Source organism: Puma concolor, chromosome C1 (assembly GCF_028749965.1).
Source record: "Puma concolor isolate L17-30 chromosome C1, mPumCon1.1.hap2, whole genome shotgun sequence".
Taxonomy (NCBI): Eukaryota; Metazoa; Chordata; class Mammalia; order Carnivora; family Felidae; genus Puma; species Puma concolor.
In genome coordinates, this window is record NC_141674.1 from 212348259 (window position 1) to 212365889 (window position 17631).

General features: G+C 41.5%; 1 protein-coding gene across 1 annotated transcript in view; it reads right to left on the reverse strand.

The window, feature by feature from the left end:
- SPHKAP (SPHK1 interactor, AKAP domain containing) overlaps window positions 1-17631 on the reverse strand; it is a gene marked incomplete at its 5' end in the record, with an annotated part of 164036 nt that overhangs the window by 20314 nt on the left and 126091 nt on the right. Inside the window, 2 exon segments of the mRNA XM_086719842.1 lie at window positions 8556-12324; window positions 13420-13675. Of these exon segments, the coding sequence (XP_086575968.1) occupies window positions 8556-12324; window positions 13420-13675 (4025 nt within the window).

Genomic DNA, 17631 nt, shown 5'->3' on the forward strand with positions numbered 1-17631 from the left:
ATTTAAGTTTCCTCCATGTTTTCTCATGGCTTCATAGCTCATTTATTTTTTGTGCTGAATAAACCTTCCATTGTCTGGATGTACCAGAACTTATTGATCCATTAATCTGCTAAAGGAAATCTTGGTTGTTTCCAAGTTTTGTCAATTATAAGTAAAGCTGCTGTAAAATCTTATGTGCGGGTGTTTGTGTAGACATAAATTTTCAACTCCTTTTGGTGAATACCAAGGGGCGTGACTGTGGGATCATATGGTAAGTGTATACTCATTTTTGTAAGAAGCTCCCAAAGTGTCTTTGAAAGTCGTTGTGCCATTTTTGCATTCCTACCAGAAATAAATACGAAGTCTTGTTGTTCTACATCTTTCTCAGCATTGTGTGTTGCTTGAGACACAAACAACACATTGGTTGTTTTCATTTGACATTTGCCTAATAACATATGATATTAAGCATCTTTTCATATGCTTATTTGCCTTCTGTATGTCTTCTTTGATAAGGCGTCTGTTGAAGTCTTTTGGCCACTTTCAAAATCGAGTCGTTTGCTTTCTTATTATTGAGTTTTATATATTTTGGATAACAGTCCTTTATCAGGTATGTCTTTGGGAATATTTTATCGCAGTGTTCAGCTTGTCTTCTGGTCCTCTTGACAAGCACCTTTCACACAGCCAAAGTTTTTAATTTTAATGAAGTCCAGTTTATCACTTAGTTTTTTCATGAATCACGTCTTTGATATTCTATCTAAAAAGTCGTTGCCAAACCCAAAGCCACCTAAATGTTCTCCTATGTCATCGTCTCGGAGTTTCATAGTTTTATTAAGTTTTACATTTAGATCCATGGTCCATTTTGGGTTAATTTTTGTGAAGGGTGTAAGTTTTGTTTCTAGACTCTTTTTTGGCAGGTGAGTATTGAGTTGAAAAGACTCTACTTTTCACACTGTTTTGCTTTTGATCCTTTACCAAAAATCAGTTAACTATATTTGTGTGTATCTATTTCTGGCATTTCTATTCTGTTCCATTGATCCATTTGTTTATTCTCTTGCCAATGTTACACTGTGCTGATAACCGCAGCTTCATAGTAAGTCTTGAAGCCAGGTGATGGCAGCCTGACTTTGTTCTTCTTCTTAAATATTGTCTTGACTGTTCTGGGTATTTTGCCTGTCTGTATGTACTTTGGAATCATTTTGTTGATATCCACAAAATGATGAGCTGGGATTCTGAATGGGGTTACATTAAATTTATAAATCAAGTTAGGAAGAACTGATATCTTGACAATATTGAGTCTTCTTATCCATGGATAGCCTTTATTTTTTGTGAGGTGAAGAACACTAAGGTGGCAGTTTTTTTTCCTTCTGCACAGGAAAGATGTCATTCTTCATCTTTTAGATTTCCCTTTTTCTGATGAGAAACCTGCAATTTTTGTGTTCCTCAGTATGTAAGTTGTTTTTCCCTCTGAGCTACTTTTAGGACTATTTCTTTGTCGTTGGTTTCTAATAATTTGGTCATGATGTGCTTGATGTGGGTTTTTGTTTATCCTGCTTAAGATTCACTGTACTTCTTGATTTGTGAATTTATAATTTTCACCCAATTATAGATTCACGTGTACCTTTAAATATTGGAACATGTTTGTAATAGTTATTTAAAGTCCTTGTCTGTTAATCCCGTTACCTCTGTAGTTCCTGGATATATTTATGTTGACTGATTATCCTATGGGTTATGGGTGACATTTTTCTGCTTCTTTGTATGTGAAACATTTTTTTTTAAATTGGATCTTATGCTGTATATTTATGCTGTCAAGTGCTGGATTTTGTTGTATTTCTCTGAAGAGCATTAGACCCATTCTAGGTTAAATTAGTTTTAGTTCAGTTTGACCTTTTCAATGTTGAGTTACAAGTTTTATTAGAACAAGTTTAGATTAGCTTTTATTTTTTAGGGGTAAGTTAGCCTTAATTCTATAGCGTGATACTTTTGGGGGTCTCTGCTAAATGCTGAATGTGTTTAACATGGGTTCTCTACTCCGCTGGTTGGAAATAAATTTCTCCAAGTCCCATGTGAACTTGTGGGATTCTTCAGCTCACAGGTCTTTGGCTTCATGGGGTTTCACATACACATGCAGGGTTTAGCATTCAGCAACAGGCTCAAGGGGATCCCTCTACAGAATTCTGGAGTTCTTTGTGTGGCATCCTCTAATCTCTGACTCCTTAACTGAGAGTGCCTTCTGAGCTCTGTTCAGGCTGTCCTCTTTGTACTGTTGCCTAAAAAGGGAATCTAGGCAGAAATTTGGGGCAATTACTGGGGTCACAATGTTTCCTTCCCTACTTTCAAAGTGCTGTTGATTGTACAATGTCTAGCAACAGTTGTTTCATATATTTTGCCCATTTTTCTAGTTGTTTACAGAAGCAGGGTAAATTTAGCTTTACTTACTCCATTGTGGGTGGAAATGAAAGTTGTTTCACACTTACCTTTTACTGTAGTTTCTCTCTGCATGTATGCCATTGAAGTCTTTATTCCAATGACCTTATTTTTTAAGTAATTATTTTTCATAACAGAGGCTATAATTTCAGTAATTATATTTGTCTTCCTTTAGTATTTGACTAATTTTCAAGTCTACTTCATCTATTTTAATTGTAGTTTATGCTTGCTCTTGGTTTATATACCTCTTTAAATATTTAAGGTATATTTATTTTATAGTCTGTATCTAATAATTCTAATATCTGAAATCCTTATTAGGGTTAATGCTACTATTTGATGTTTGTACTAGGTCTTGTTTATGGTGCTTTGATTCCTTGTGTATCTTGTAATCTGAGTTTTTAAATGCTTATTTAATGGGGCTTTATCTATTGAAGTCCTTTGAGACTTGGGCTAAAATACCCAGAGATTTATTGTTTCTTCCACCAAGGTCTCATCATGTTATTAACCTGAGATCGCTTTAAGGTAATTTACCAACTTAGGGTTTCCTTTTTTCTTTCTCTTTCTTTCTTTCTTTCTTTCTTTCTTTCTTTCTTTCTAGAAGTTTGTTATATCATATTTATTTATTTAAATTTTATTTTTTATTTTTTTAAATTTACATCCAAATTAGTTAGCATATAGTGCAACAATGATTTCAGGAATAGATTCCTTAGTGCCCCTTACCCATTTATCCCATCCCCCCTCCCACAATCCCTCCCATAACCTTCAGTTTGTTCTCCCTATTTATGAGTCTCTTCTATTTTGTCCCCCTCCCTGTTTTTATATTATTTTTGTTTCCTTTCCCTTATGTTTGGGAGGATGCGGAGAAACAGGATCTCTTTTGCATTGTTGGTGGGAATGCAAACTGGTGCAGCCACTCTGGAAAACAGTATGGAGGTTCCTCAAAAAACTAAAAATGGGGGCGCCTGGGTGGCGCAGTCGGTTAAGCGTCCGACTTCAGCCAGGTCACGATCTCGCGGTCCATGAGTTCGAGCCCCGCGTCAGGCTCTGGGCTGACGGCTCGGAGCCTGGAGCCTGTTTCCGATTCTGTGTCTCCCTCTCTCTCTGCCCCTCCCCCGTTTATGCTCTGTCTCTCTCTTTCCCCCCTCCAAAAAAAAAAAAAAAAACTAAAAATAGAACTACCCTACGACCCAGCAATTGCGCTACTAGGCATTTATCCGAGGGATACAGGTGTGCTGTTTTGAAGGGACACCTGCACCCCCATGTTTATAGCAGCACTATCAACAATAGCAAAGTATGGAAAGAGCCCAAATGTCCATTGATGGATGAATGGAAAAAGAAGATGTGGTATATATATATATATATATATATATATATATATATATATATATATGTATGTATATATATATATATATATGTGGTATATATATATATATGTGATATATATATATATATATGGAGTATTACTCCGCAATCAAAAAGAATGAAATCTTGCCATTTGCAACTTAGGGTTTTCTGAACCAGAGATAGTGTAAGTTAGAACCTCAAATATGCATTAGGGAAGCTGTGGTTATACATTCTTAGGGGATTTTTCCCCTTTCTACCTAGAGCCCTAACCCTAAAAGATACATCTTCTTCTTAACTCCTTTTCTGGTGAGTGAACTTTTTTCCTAAGTTTGTACTTTTTTTTCTGAGGACATAATCCTTCAGGATATGGAGGTTGGTGTCATTTCTAAGTCTTCATCATGCATGGACCCACAGTACTATTTCCTGGTTTCCTCTAGCTTTTAGGAAATGAACTTGTAGATTAGGGAGACTAGTAAGAGCAAGCACAGACCTAACTTTAGTCTATGACTTTTGTTTCCAAATCCTTTCATTTTCTGCCTCTGAGATTGTCATCATTATTGGTAACACTGTTAAGGTCAGCCCTGTATTCAAAAGGATATTTATCATATTTAATCTAGGACTTCAAGGTGGTCTGTGGGAGGATTTTTTTTTAGACTAGCTAGAACACCAGTGCTGCTTGAAATGCAAATGCACATCTTCCCCTTCAATTCTTCACATGGTTGGCTCCGTCTTCCCCTAGGTCTCATCCAAATGCCCACATTATATCTTAAGTAACCACTTCGCCCAACCAGTTGCTCTCCGCCACATTACTCTCTTTATCTTTCTCTCATAACACGCCGTGATGATCTTTTGCCAAAGGGTTCTTTCCATGCATGTTTTCTGTCTCTCCCACTGGTGTGTAGGACCCATGACAGCAGGTACTAAATCTCTACTTTCTACTGTGTGTTTCACCTCAAGGGCAGCGTGTGCCACAGAATGTGCATGTACATGCTTGGTGGATGAATAACTGTTTTCTTGAAGCCAATGTAAATAAAAACACAACACAAAATATATTCCTGAAAACATCAGATTATGCCAACGAAGACAACATGTGAATGCTCGGGATTCTTAGCTTGGTGTTTCTGCCTTGTGATCCCAAATTATCAAAAAGTTAGATCATTGCCCTTCAATAACCTCAGAGGGGGCAGCTGAATTAAGAAGACATCGCTGCCCACCAGTACGATACCATTTTCCCAGAAATCAAGAATCAGGCTGTCCTAAATTATTTACTTTCTTTATGACTGAGGGACTATTCAGGTATCTGGACAAATGTGGCAGCTTCAAACCCAACAAGTATTTTCATTTGGACATGGCTTCCATTATGAATTCCGAAACTGTTAACTCTGTTTTTCAAATAAAAAAGTAAGAAAGTGAATTTTATTTCAGTATGTTGAGCCTTTGTATCATTTTTAGCAGAGTTATGAAAATGTCCTTCAGAAAGTAGCCTAAAAACATTTTTAGGACATGATACCTCGCCATGACCAGACAGAATCAAGTGTTGTGTCACGTCCTTTGCTCTGTGTGTAGGTAGGAACTCTTTCACAGGGAGTTCAGTTCTCTATTTTGACATATCAAATCCCCTAATAACAACCCTGAGCTTAGAAAATGTGATCCAAATAGAATGAATTTCCCCCCTTGTAAATCATAGTAATTCCGCTTTAACAAAAAGTTCACACTGTTCACAACAGGTTTCTCGTGGGAAAAAAAAAATCTCTTGAAATAAAGGCAATCATACACCCTAACCCTGAACAACAACAACCATAAAGGGAACGTTTATTGAGTACTTCTAATGGGTTAGGCACTGAGTTAAGAGCTTTATTCCTATAGCTTACTCACCTAAACTGCCGTAGAGAGATTAGGGAACTTGCTCAAAGTGACACTGTTACCAGGTTAGTCAGTAGAGTTCATGTTCTATAACAATTCTTCATATTGCTTCACAAAGAAAAATATATTCGACGTCCTTATGTTTTGGAAGCAGATTCAGCTCTTGAATTTCTAAGGATGATGGCTCTACATTTTCATTTCTTTTGTTCTTGGAAAACCAAATCAGAAATCCATACCATGAGTTGAGAGAATATGTGCTTGAGTCATTATATGGAATCCAAACCTAAATCAGTTGGAGGCCTTATTCATACGTATTTCCCAAACAGTTTGAAAGTCCCCAGGTTGTACCTCTTTTAAGCTTAAGGTTAGTGACCTTTCACTCAACAATGTATAATGAATGTTACTTAACTTCATTGACAATCACTATTTGGTTTGAGCCTGAAACCATGCATCTTGTTGAACTACTAGTTCACAAATGTTTCCTCACTAGGTAACTTTCTTCAGCTAAAAATCGCAGCTGGTTTATGACGATGGCGAAGAAGATTCAAAGTCAGATACGTGGAATCTAAAATAAGACTTTTCCATGTTCGTATATCTCACCTTAAGGGAATTCTAAAGAATTACACATTGGCCCTTTTGTTTCTTCAATTCTTTGATCTAAAGTGAGGTAGGGTACTCCTATAAGACTTTGGTAAGTATTGTCTAGAGCTGGAGAATTACTGATATATATGAACTTGTTTTGGTCTGCTTGGTCTGTATTTCATTACACTCTTTTGCTTGTGGGTTTTCATGCTTTCCTTCTCTTGAATTCTCCTAGGATTTTATTCAATAGGAAAGTTAAGTTCTCAGCACTAAGAGGCGAAGAAGGAAATAGGTGCACCTTGACCACCATCACCTACACCTTGTAATGATGCCATAATCATAGGGAGTCCCGGCACCTGAGGACGGATCCCTTCTGCTTCCCTGGTGGGGGGAAAGTATTAGAGATTTCCCAGAGCAGCTGAAATTTGATGAAAGCTGTGTTCAACTTGTTTATTGCACCTAAACATTTTAAAATACCAGGCTCTTTGTACAACAGGCATAGGTCTCTGAAAAGACATAGGCTATTTTTCTAACTTACGTTTTCCAAGGCTACTCAGCTTAATTTGTTTTTTTTTTTTCTGTCTTATTTAACTTTAGAGACAAAAAAACATTTAAAAAAATTTTTTTTTCAACGTTTATTTATTTTTGGGACAGAGAGAGACAGAGCATGAACGGGGGAGGGGCAGAGAGAGAGGGAGACACAGAATCGGAAACAGGCTCCAGGCTCTGAGCCATCAGCCCAGAGCCTGACGCGGGGCTCGAACTCACGGACCGCGAGATCGTGACCTGGCTGAAGTCGGACGCTCAACCGACTGCGCCACCCAGGCGCCCCAAAAAAACATTTTAAAATGAAGCAACGGGGGGCGCCTGCGCCCCAAAAAAGCATTTTAAAATGAAGCAACGGGGGGCGCCTGCGCCCCAAAAAAGCATTTTAAAATGAAGCAACGGGGGGCGCCTGCGCCCCAAAAAAGCATTTTAAAATGAAGCAACGGGGGGCGCCTGGGTGGCGCAGTCGGTTGAGCGTCCGACTTCAGCCAGGTCACGATCTCGCGGTCCGTGAGTTCGAGCCCCGCGTCAGGCTCTGGGCTGATGGCTCAGAGCCTGGAGCCTGTTTCCGATTCTGTGTCTCCCTCTCTCTCTGCCCCTCCCCCGTTCATGCTCTGTCTCTCTCTGTCCCAAAAATAAATAAATGTTGAAAAAAAAATTAAAAAAAAAAATAAAATGAAGGAACGGTATTAAATGCCTAAGTCATGGAGATGAAAACTACAGTATAGGGATTATTGTCAATAATAGTGTAATTGTGACGTATGGTGACAGAGGGTGACCACACTTGTGGTGAACACTGAGTAACGTGTAGCTGAACTGTGTTGCACACCTGAAATTAATATAATATTGTAGGTCAACTAAACTTCAATAATAATTTGTTTAAATGATACAATGGTCCCATATTCAAGAGTAGTTATGAATTTTCTACAAAAACTGGGAATTGTAAGAGGATTGACTTCCTTAAGCACTTGGAAAGAAAGAATTCCTTTGTCTCAAATTCAAAATGCATTGCCACTTACATTACAATCTTCTAGAAAAGAACTCCTGAAATAACAAAACTCCAATGTTGCCTTGCACTTAAACTGCCATGATTATACCATGCATCTAAAGGTCCAGTATTTGTGGGACAAGGTGTCCTTGCAAAGATCTTTAGAACAAAACAAAATAGAGAAACTTGAAAGGAGAGACGGTAGAGAAAAATGATACTAAAATGTTTAATGTCAGATTCTAATATTAAAACGTATTTAAATTTAACTTTTTTCAAGTGGATAAGTTGACATAACTTTCTTTTTTGTTTGAAAATTTTTATGACTGAATTTTAAAAGGTAACAGTATGGGAGATTAATTTTAATGTGGAAAACGAAACTTTCATTCTCCTATTATATAGATGAATTCAATTTGTTTTTGAAGTTTTAAAAAAATTACTTCCAGGGTCGCCTGCGTGGCTTAGTCGGTTAAGCGTCCGACTTCGGCTCAGGTCATGATCTCACAGCTGGTCAGTTTAAGCCCCGTGTCAGGCTCTGTGCTGACAGCTCAGAGCCTGGAGCCTGCTTCCAATTCTGTGTCTCCCTCTCTCTGCTCCTCGCCCACTCAGAGTCTCTCTCTCTCTCTCTCTCAAAACTAAACAAACATTAAAAAAATTTTTTAAATTACTTCCAAATTTCTATTATAAGTGCATATTAACCCAGAGAGGTCACTTATTGTCTCAGAATTCAGTTCCTGCATCAATAAAGTCCCTCCGATTTAGACTAAATATTAAGGGAGATGCAAAGTCCAGTCCCGTGCACCCTATCTAGTCTAAGAGGTCATTCACTCACCTGGGGTTTTGGCAGGCACTCTCGGCAGTGTCTCCATCCCTCGTCACATGGGGGACTTTTCCATCTTTCAAATGCTCCTCTGCTTCCTCTAGGGGGCTGCTTTTGGAAGAGAAGTGTTCAGGTTCTCCAACACACTCTTCTCTCTGATCTGTTTCAATTTGAATTAAAGGTACATCCCTGGCGCACAGGGACCACCTGCTGTGGCTTACAGGGACAGACCCATGGCATGAAGACGTTTCCTTTTTAGAATCTAAACCATTGTGGTTTGTAAGAGAAAAAGCTTTGCTCCGAGCTGACACTGGGGGATGCTTGCTTTCGGTAATGGAGTCTTTCCTCGGGTTATCGATGGACTCCTGCGCCAGAAGAGCAGGCCCACTTTGCGCCCTGCTCGAAGATGATCTGTCTGCACATCTCTCCGTTTGCCTGGGAGAGCCACCAGGAACAGGCTCAGCTGCCTCAGCATCATCCGCTATAATTTTGTTCTTTCGCATGAGGGCCTTGATGGAGTTTGCCCACGTCTCGTGAATTAACATGTTGGTGATCTGGTCGGTTCCACCTCTCCGATACAAGCAAGAGTCAGATTTGCAGAGACCCGATGAGGAAGTGCTACTGACTGGATGTACACTTAGGAAATCTTGCTGGCTGTTTTGAGTAAAGCCATCTAAGGAGCTGGCTTTGATGGGCGCATTCACCGTTAGCCTGGCACCCAGGGGTCTGCTATCTGGCATGGATGACTGTCTGTAACACAAGGGGGATCGCAGAGAAGGTGACAGTAGGCCAACTGTCCAATCCTGGCTGCTTCGTCTGGAGGACGTGCTGTCCTTGTTTTCTCTTTCGATGTCCCTCAGCATGTACCTGTAGAATTCCTCTGTTATGCTCTCGGTGCTGGACTGCTTAGAGGGACAGCTTGGCCTCACGCTGAGGTGCTCATTTTTACGGCACGCCTGTTGCACGGCTGAGTTCAGGATGCTGCTGGCATTCTTGCCTGCATAGTAATCCAGCAATAACTCAAACCCTCTTCCTTCATTTTCCATCTGGTTCACCATGAACCTGGAAAACTCCTCAGTGATGCTCTCGCAGCTGGACTGCTTGGAGACAGAGCTGGCCCTGCTAACTGGCTGACTTAGGGTACTCATGAAACCCAGGCTATTTACGTAGGCCCTGGTGTTGGAGTCCTCCTCTGGAATGCTTTCACAGCTGGAAGCCTGCAGCCGGTTCCACCTGTCTCCACTGAGTAACCGGTTCCGGGGATAGCTCTGGGCTTGCCAGACGCCGTCCACCACGGAGAACTCTGTTAGGTTCATGATCTTGGCTGCCACTTCGTCTGCAAAAACACTGACCGAATCCGGGATGTCCTCAAGGTTCACGGACTCGTCCACCACCCTGTTCATTAGCTTCTCTTTAAGCTCCGGGTGCTCATCCGTTTTCCTCTTGATCTCGCTGAGCCGTGGTGGTTTGTGCTTCCTCACTGTGGCCCCGCTGGTCTGGCTTTCCTTCTTCCTCTTCAAGGATCGGCAGGATACGTTCGGGGTAACCAGAAACTCATTCTCTCTTTTCCATGCACAAAACCAGGGTTGTTTTCCATTGGAGTTGTCAAGGCAAATTGCTGCGATTTCGGTTGCCATGGAGACGATCATCTCTGCTAATTCTTCCGCAAAGTCTGTAATGCAGTATAGGTCTGCATGTTTTGCCTGTAGCGTGGATTGAGCAGGAAGGGGGAAGTCATTCCCTAACAAAGACAGGTTAACTTGAATTTCACTGTTCAGACGTGAGGTATGATTATACTTCTCCTGGGCGTTTATACTGACACTGTCCTTGGCATCCTGGGAACCTCTGCTGTACTTGCCCACTGTCAGCGTCCTCTCTCTCTCTGAAGAGGCTCTGAACTCATTCTCATTGTAACTGGGTGTCTGATGAGGCTTGTCTGGATCTTCTCCCACTGTTACTTTTAGATCTATTTCCTTGGGGGGTGTTTTAGCAGGTGAAGAATCTGGCCCCCTGGGACTACAGGGCAATTCAGATTGCAGCGTGGGATTCTTGAAGAGGCCTAGCTTTGCTGGGCCCCTCCTATCTTGCTTCAGATAAATGTCATCTAGAAGATCATTGGTAAGAAGACTGGTACTCTGTGGATTGCCACCAAGTGGCTGGCCGCTGGAATGTTCGGTGGCTCTTGTCCACGCTAGGCTAGCAGTCTGATCAGGTGGCTGGCAGCCTAAGTCCGTTTCCCTCCATCTGATGGTCTCATTAGCAAGGACAGTGGGCCATTCACCAAGCTGTACAAAATGCCTCATCTTCTTGAATGTGAAGCATATCACACTGAAGAGCAGTTGGTTTGTACTTTCCATCAAGGTCTCAAGAGTCTCAGATGAATGTCTGCTAACATTGGGATCACTTGTTCTGTTTCTCTGGAGAGCTTCATCAATGGAATGCTCCAGAATAACATTGGAGAGGGTCTGTGCCAGCTCATTCCTGAGGACGTTTTCTGAGCACAGGGTCTGAGGCTTTGAAGCCGTTTCTAGGATTCTCCCGTTCATTGATTCCATGAGGTCTCCGATGCTGCTGTGGGGGTCGGGCCTTGTTAAAACCAGCGCAGCCTCCTGGAGTAATACCTGTGCGATGGCCTCGCTTCCCAGCTCCATGCTGCTCCCTGTCGCCAAACCGCAGAGTGGGGGGACTGCTGCATGAGCCTCAGTTGCACACGAGAGGCCACTCGGAGCCTTCGCCTCTTCCGATTCGCCGAGGCCACAAACAGCAATGGCGCTCGCCACCTGGGTCATGCCACACAAGGCAGATGGAAAGGAGTATTCGCTGACAGAAGGTTCCTTGAGGACTTGGGATATTTGACTTTGCAGGTGGTCACTGCCTCCCAGTGGACGGGGTGAAACCAAAGATTCTTGCTCCATTTTAAGTCTCTCTGTGGCCTGTGGACTGGAAATAGTTCCAATCACAGTGGCCGCGCAAGCTAACGCAACTTCCAGAGCGCTCTGAGGGTGTCTGCCGGAGTTCTCTCCAGAGAGGACCCCTGAGGTTTCAACAGAGACTTCCATCTCAGGCCACGAGGAGATGCCTGCCTCAGGGGCAGCATCGCTGCCATCTGGACTCTGAACGATGACGATTTTGGGGAGCTCATTCCATGACCGTGGGACCACCATACCTTTTGTGGAACAGCCACTGGGTAGCAGAGCGCTCCCTACAGAAACACCGACTGCAGATTCCTGGGGTGGCGTAGGCTGCGACTGAGATAACCGAATAAACGCATCCTGTAGCACGGATTCTGCTAAATTTGTGGCATACTCCCCAGCGGTGACTTCTCCATCTTGGTGGGGAGGAAGAGAGTTTGTGCCGTCTTCAGGGTCCCCTGGGTCTAAGCTGCTGCCATGCTCAGTGAGGGTACCGTGCACGGAAGGCCCACCTTTCTTAACCATCCCAGGGAAATGAACATCCCCTGGAATATATGGTGCCTGTGACTTTTCCACATGCCCTTTATAACTTTCTGAGTAATAGTAATTTCTGGCTGGCTTCTCATTCTGCACAGCTTTGCCTGTCCACTCTGATGGCTCGGCTGATGAATCGAGGCTCTGTAAAATGGTGCCTTCTACTTTTTCCAGAGATCCTTCTGCTTTAATCAATGTGGTATGAGATCTGCTAATGCATTTGTCTTCCGAAGGATAAAGCAACTTTTTCTTGTTGTCATTCCATTCCTCCTGAGTGACTTCCTTTGGTTTTTTACTTTCCAAAACATGAGTGGAGGCATTTATATTTTCATAACCTGGTGAAGACAAAACGAGGGCCCACTATTACTTTTTGGATGGCAGGATCTCATGAGTCCAAAATAACAACCACTTTCTAAAAATGCCTTAAAGCATCAGTTTCCCCCTTGCCTTCCGCCCCCCAAAAACAACATTTAGAGTGTTCCTTCAAGACAAATGCATCTGCAAAGGTTTCTGAGTTTCGGTATGGAACCCTGCTCGACAAAATGGCTCTCAACGTGGGATATGAATGTAAGCGCTAGAGTGGGAAAAGAAGGCAGTGGGGAGACAAGTGCTGGTCACCTCTCTCCACCGGAAAAGGACCCCCAAACAATTGCATTTTAGAGCTTCCCAGTGCATACAGAAGGAGGAGGAAGGATGTCTACAGCAACCTCCATAGCAAGCCTTGTTGCAAACATCCGCTCTCAAGTTTGGGTAGGACTTGTCCCAGAGAGTGTCAACAGCATCTGGGATATCCCTTCTTCGGTGGCTAAGGGTGGGGAAGAGGAACACCTTGTTGACTGGACTGTATTGATCAGTCAATCAAAACCATGAATAAATGAGTGCTAAGTACTCTCCCGGGTTACTTCCTTCTGTCCTTCCCAAAATTACAGGCAAGTATCATAAATATATGTAGCTACATAGTGTAACTATAACAGTGTTAGAGGCACTATTGTCCTCCCAAGTAATGGATGAAGAAACTGGGGCTCCAAAGGACTAGGTAATCAGCTCAGGCTTCACAGCCGCAAAGAGGCGGTGCTAGGATTCAGGCCAGTTTAAGTGGGCTCAACTTTAATAGGTAGCTTTATGGAAGTCTTCGGGCAGATAACTTTCCTCCCTGTGATAGTCTTTGTCTCCTGGCGGGTGGGAGGATGTCCTCAGCATCCCCAAGGCATCTTCAGGAAGACGGAGTCACCCAACCATTAGATCTGAGTGCATTAGTCAGCATCCTCACTAGTGTTCCCTTATCCTCTCCTTCCCTCCCTAAACTCAGTAAGTGATGATGGCGATGTGTCAGCCAAACTGATGTGGCCTGAAACTCTCCTGGAATGGAGCTCATTTTCCCAGGGTGACTAATTTCAGGATGCGCATGTGTTTTCTCGGGAACTTCTCACCATTCCTGTATTCTTCCCCCTCAGTTTCCTCCTCCAGGTGCTCCGATGCGGTGAGAAAGTCTTCTTCAATTGAAGACAGGGAACAGTTTGTGTCATCTTCCACCTTCAGGATGTTTGTTTCCAGCTGGAGCTGCCGTTCCTGCACCAGTTCCAGACCGATCAAAAATTTGTTGATTTCAAAGATGATGCAGTTGGTACTGTTTGCCCTGTTCCCTCTCGCACACTGGACCAAGCAGATATCTGGCAGCCAAGGACACTGAAAGTAGAGAGAAAAAGATGCATTTATTGAAAGACAAAATAAAAAAAAAACCCATTGCTTCTGACCTTTCTTCTTCTACTAATCTTCCTTGTTATAAAGAGTGGGGGACATTTAAAATACTTGGTCTATCTTCTGGGCTGAGATTGACGGATTGCTTGAAAAAAAAATTCAAGTGATATTTGGGAACACAGGGTACCTAGGAGAAAGTCTGGCTTAGGGGAAAATAGACCAGCTGTATCACATATTTTTGCTCTCTCCTGTCAAAGCAAAAATTGCACTGGGCAAAGTTAAACAGGTTAAGGAAGACTTTCTTCAGAGCTCTTAAAATAGGAAAAGAAGGGCCAGAACTGAGTTGGACCCCAACTGCACTGAAACAAGAGGCAATAGAGTTTTTAAGAGCTGGTGTCGGAGGCCCGTAGGCCATCTGTGCTTGCTAACTGGCTTTATCCAAAGGAAAAGTAAGTGTACTTGTATCTGCACGGCAAGAGGTAGTTTTGCAAATCGGAGGAAGGATCCTACTAACGTTAGGCTCCCATCCTTCCACCGAGAAAGGGACACTATCCTGTTTGATGATCTTATTTCAGAGACGGTCCCCCGGTCTTTGAAAAGGACACTCCTGGGTTGTAAAACAGGCATGAGACTTTTCAAAATGATTTCCATCTCAAAGGGACAGAGAAATAATTCATAACGAGTTTTCTAAAGTGAATGTTCTAAGAAAAGGGCAGTCAGTGCCTATCAGGAAGAAGCCTGTCTGAAGTCTGGTCAAGCTGAGGGGAATGTTAAGACCGTCTTGGGCACCCTTCTTGATTAAACTGAGTCCCCGTTTCTCAGGCCGGTGTCTTTTTCTGCCTTGGTGATGCTCTAGCCATTATCTACAGTTAGAATTTATAATGTGTATGGCTCATCTGAAGAGGCAGACACAGTGAGATATGAAGCAATCCATTGGAAGTGCACTAATTATCTCTAAAAGGCCAGCATGTGAGGAAAACAGTGATAAGGAGGCTCAAATCATTGGATGGTGTCCCAGTGAGATCTGTTAATTTTGTTCTCTTCTAGCGTTACAGACCATGTCCCTATTCGCCACTACACATTTTCACTATTCATATTGTTGTTCATTAGAAGAGGAATAAAAGTTTCAATTGCTTGTGCGCAGGTTACTAGTAAATTGCAAACATACGTTGTGCATCAGGATTTTTGTTTTTTTTAAAAGGAACAATATGTTCATTTATAGTAATTTTCAACAGAAAGTTCTTTGAATGGAAACAAGAGTTAGTGGGCGGGAGGAAGCCAAATAAATTTATATCTCAGTGGAATCTGAAATGTTTGGGGGAAATATTTTATGTCCAAATGTTTGTCTTACAGAAAGGATCATTTAAATCATGTGCTTTCTAGGATCAGAGTTAATTTTGTCATTTTGGAATTCTTGAATGTGGATACATGTGTGTGTGAGGGGTAAGTGTGTGCACACACAGAGAAATACATGTACACCGACATCCATATTGTATTTCTGAAAGTAGTATATATTTTTCAGTCTTTTTGGTTGAATATTATAATTAGAGTAATTCTAGAACAGATGATTGCAAAATGAAAAATCCAACCATTCTCCAAGGGGTCCAGGAGGCTCAGAAATGGAATTGATCTATGTGCTTATGCAATTAGGTCTGTTTTTCAAAGAAGAGGGGTCATAACCTTATTTTTTTTTAGAGTTTATTTGCTTTGAGAGAGAGAGAGAGAGAGAGAGAGGAGAAGGGGCAGAGAGAGAGGGAGAGAGAATTCCAAGCACAGTCTGCACTGTCAGTTCAGAGCCTGATGCAGGGCTTGATCCAATGAACTGTGAGATCATGACCTGAGCCCAAATCAAGAGCCAGATGCTTAACTGACTGAGCCACCCAGGTGCGCTCTGACCTTACTTTTCAAAGTGTGGGTTGTATGTAGGCCAGCAGCCTTGGCGTGGTTTGGCAGTTTATTAGATGTGTATAATCTCAGGACCTACCTCGGAGGTACTAAATCAGAATCTGCATTTCCCAGAACTCTTTTGGTGATTCCTACATGCCTTAACATTTGAGAAGTAATGGTCTGTAGCTTTTATGGAAGTCACAAAGGGTCTGAGATCCCCCGCAATAATGAGGAACAATTGTTGTAGAGTTAACGGTAGCTGGCGTGATTAATTTTATTTCCACTGAATTCAGACATAATACACTAACTTGAAATTTATAACATACTTTTTGGGTGTGTATTACATGCAAGGTATGCTGGTAGGTACAAACATGAATTAGATAATTCCCCAGGAGGGTGGGACACAATATATTGCCGGTGGATAAGGCATGAATAAAAATAATTACAAAGTGGAACCAAATGAAGTTATTTGTAGGTAAAAATGGCTGCGTATTGGCCATTTCATATCATTCAGATTAAGTACATATGACATAAGGTTTTATATGTTGTTGCAGGAACGAAAAGAGATATTAATGAACAGTTAAATAACACCTCAAAACAAATGTAGAGAAAGACTTGTATTAAAAGTGCAATGTTCCATGGCTATTGCACTCCTAGAAAGAAAACATATTTTCTTAACAAGCTTCTTGCAAGTAAATAAACATCCTGAGAGTCTTAGGGAAATGAAGACCAAACACTATAACCTGCAAAATAATGGCAGGTATTATTATATAATTTTATTGTAGTCTATTAAGTGTTTTGAATATCTTGTTACCTTCAACGCAAACAATATTTCTGTGAGGCTGGTGATGTCTTTGCTCTTTTATAGAGGAGAAATCAGGCACAGAAAGACTTACTGGTCCTTTCAAGTCTACACCAATATAAAGTGGAAAGCCAGCACTGCAATCCAGATCTGTTGGATTCCTGTGTCCTTTCCAATTCTCCCCATGACTTCCTGGCCCAGTCAGCAAAACTCCAATATTAACCACAAATGTGCAAGCTGGAAAGAAGGGTGGTTTGCACCTGGACCTCCTCAAACGCACACATGCTCAGTAAAATTATGTGTTCATCTCATAGAAAGGTCAGCCACAGGAGGAGTAGATCTTATTATTGTACGTAATAAGCATCTCAGAAAAATTTTCTTCTGTAGGAAAATAATTGCTTTTACTTGTACTTTCCACTTAGTATTTTACTTGACCATGGGCATGATGATTTTCTTTAAGAATGTTTTAGAGTCTTAGCCTAAGGCTCTTAAGGATGGCCCGAGGAAGGAAAATGTACCTGTTGTGGCAATTTCTTATTTGTTGCTGGCTGGTATGTATTCATTAGTCTTTTGAGACGCAGGTACATGGATAGTTGTGCAATGTGTTTATATACATTTAATTGTATCCAAAAGAAATAACATCTGAGAGAATGCCAGACTAAGTAAGTTGCTCTTTGAGAGCAAGATGTCCGACTCATTTACCACTGTATCCTTAACCCCCTATGCTTTGCACTTTTCCAGGTGCATAGTAAGTATTTGTTGAATGAATGAATAAAGTATTTGATAAATATTTTCTTACATTTTTTCCAGTTGTACAACTGTAAAATAACATAGCAATATAAAAAAGCATGTGAGTCATTTGCTGAGCTGGAAAGATGAAGACATTGAATAATCATTTCGTAATCATCTATGAGAAGATAACAAAACTCCTCAGGAGGCAGAAAAGGCACTCTGTACACAATCCCTTGCAACAATATTACACTTCTCTTCCCCAAAGGAGAATGGATGATTACTCCTGGTGTATATAGTACTCCACCCTGGTACCTTATTTTGCTTTAAATGAAATTTTCTTTCTACTTCACCTTCCTTCAACTTTTTGGACATGGAGAGAAAATACAATTTGCATTTGAATAGTCCTTCCCAAGGTGCCTTCATGTTATTTTATGAAAATCACTGTGACTAGTCTCTGAGAATGGAGAAAAGGTATTTTTTTAAATCTCCATGTTATAGAATAGGAAATTACAGTTGAGAGAAG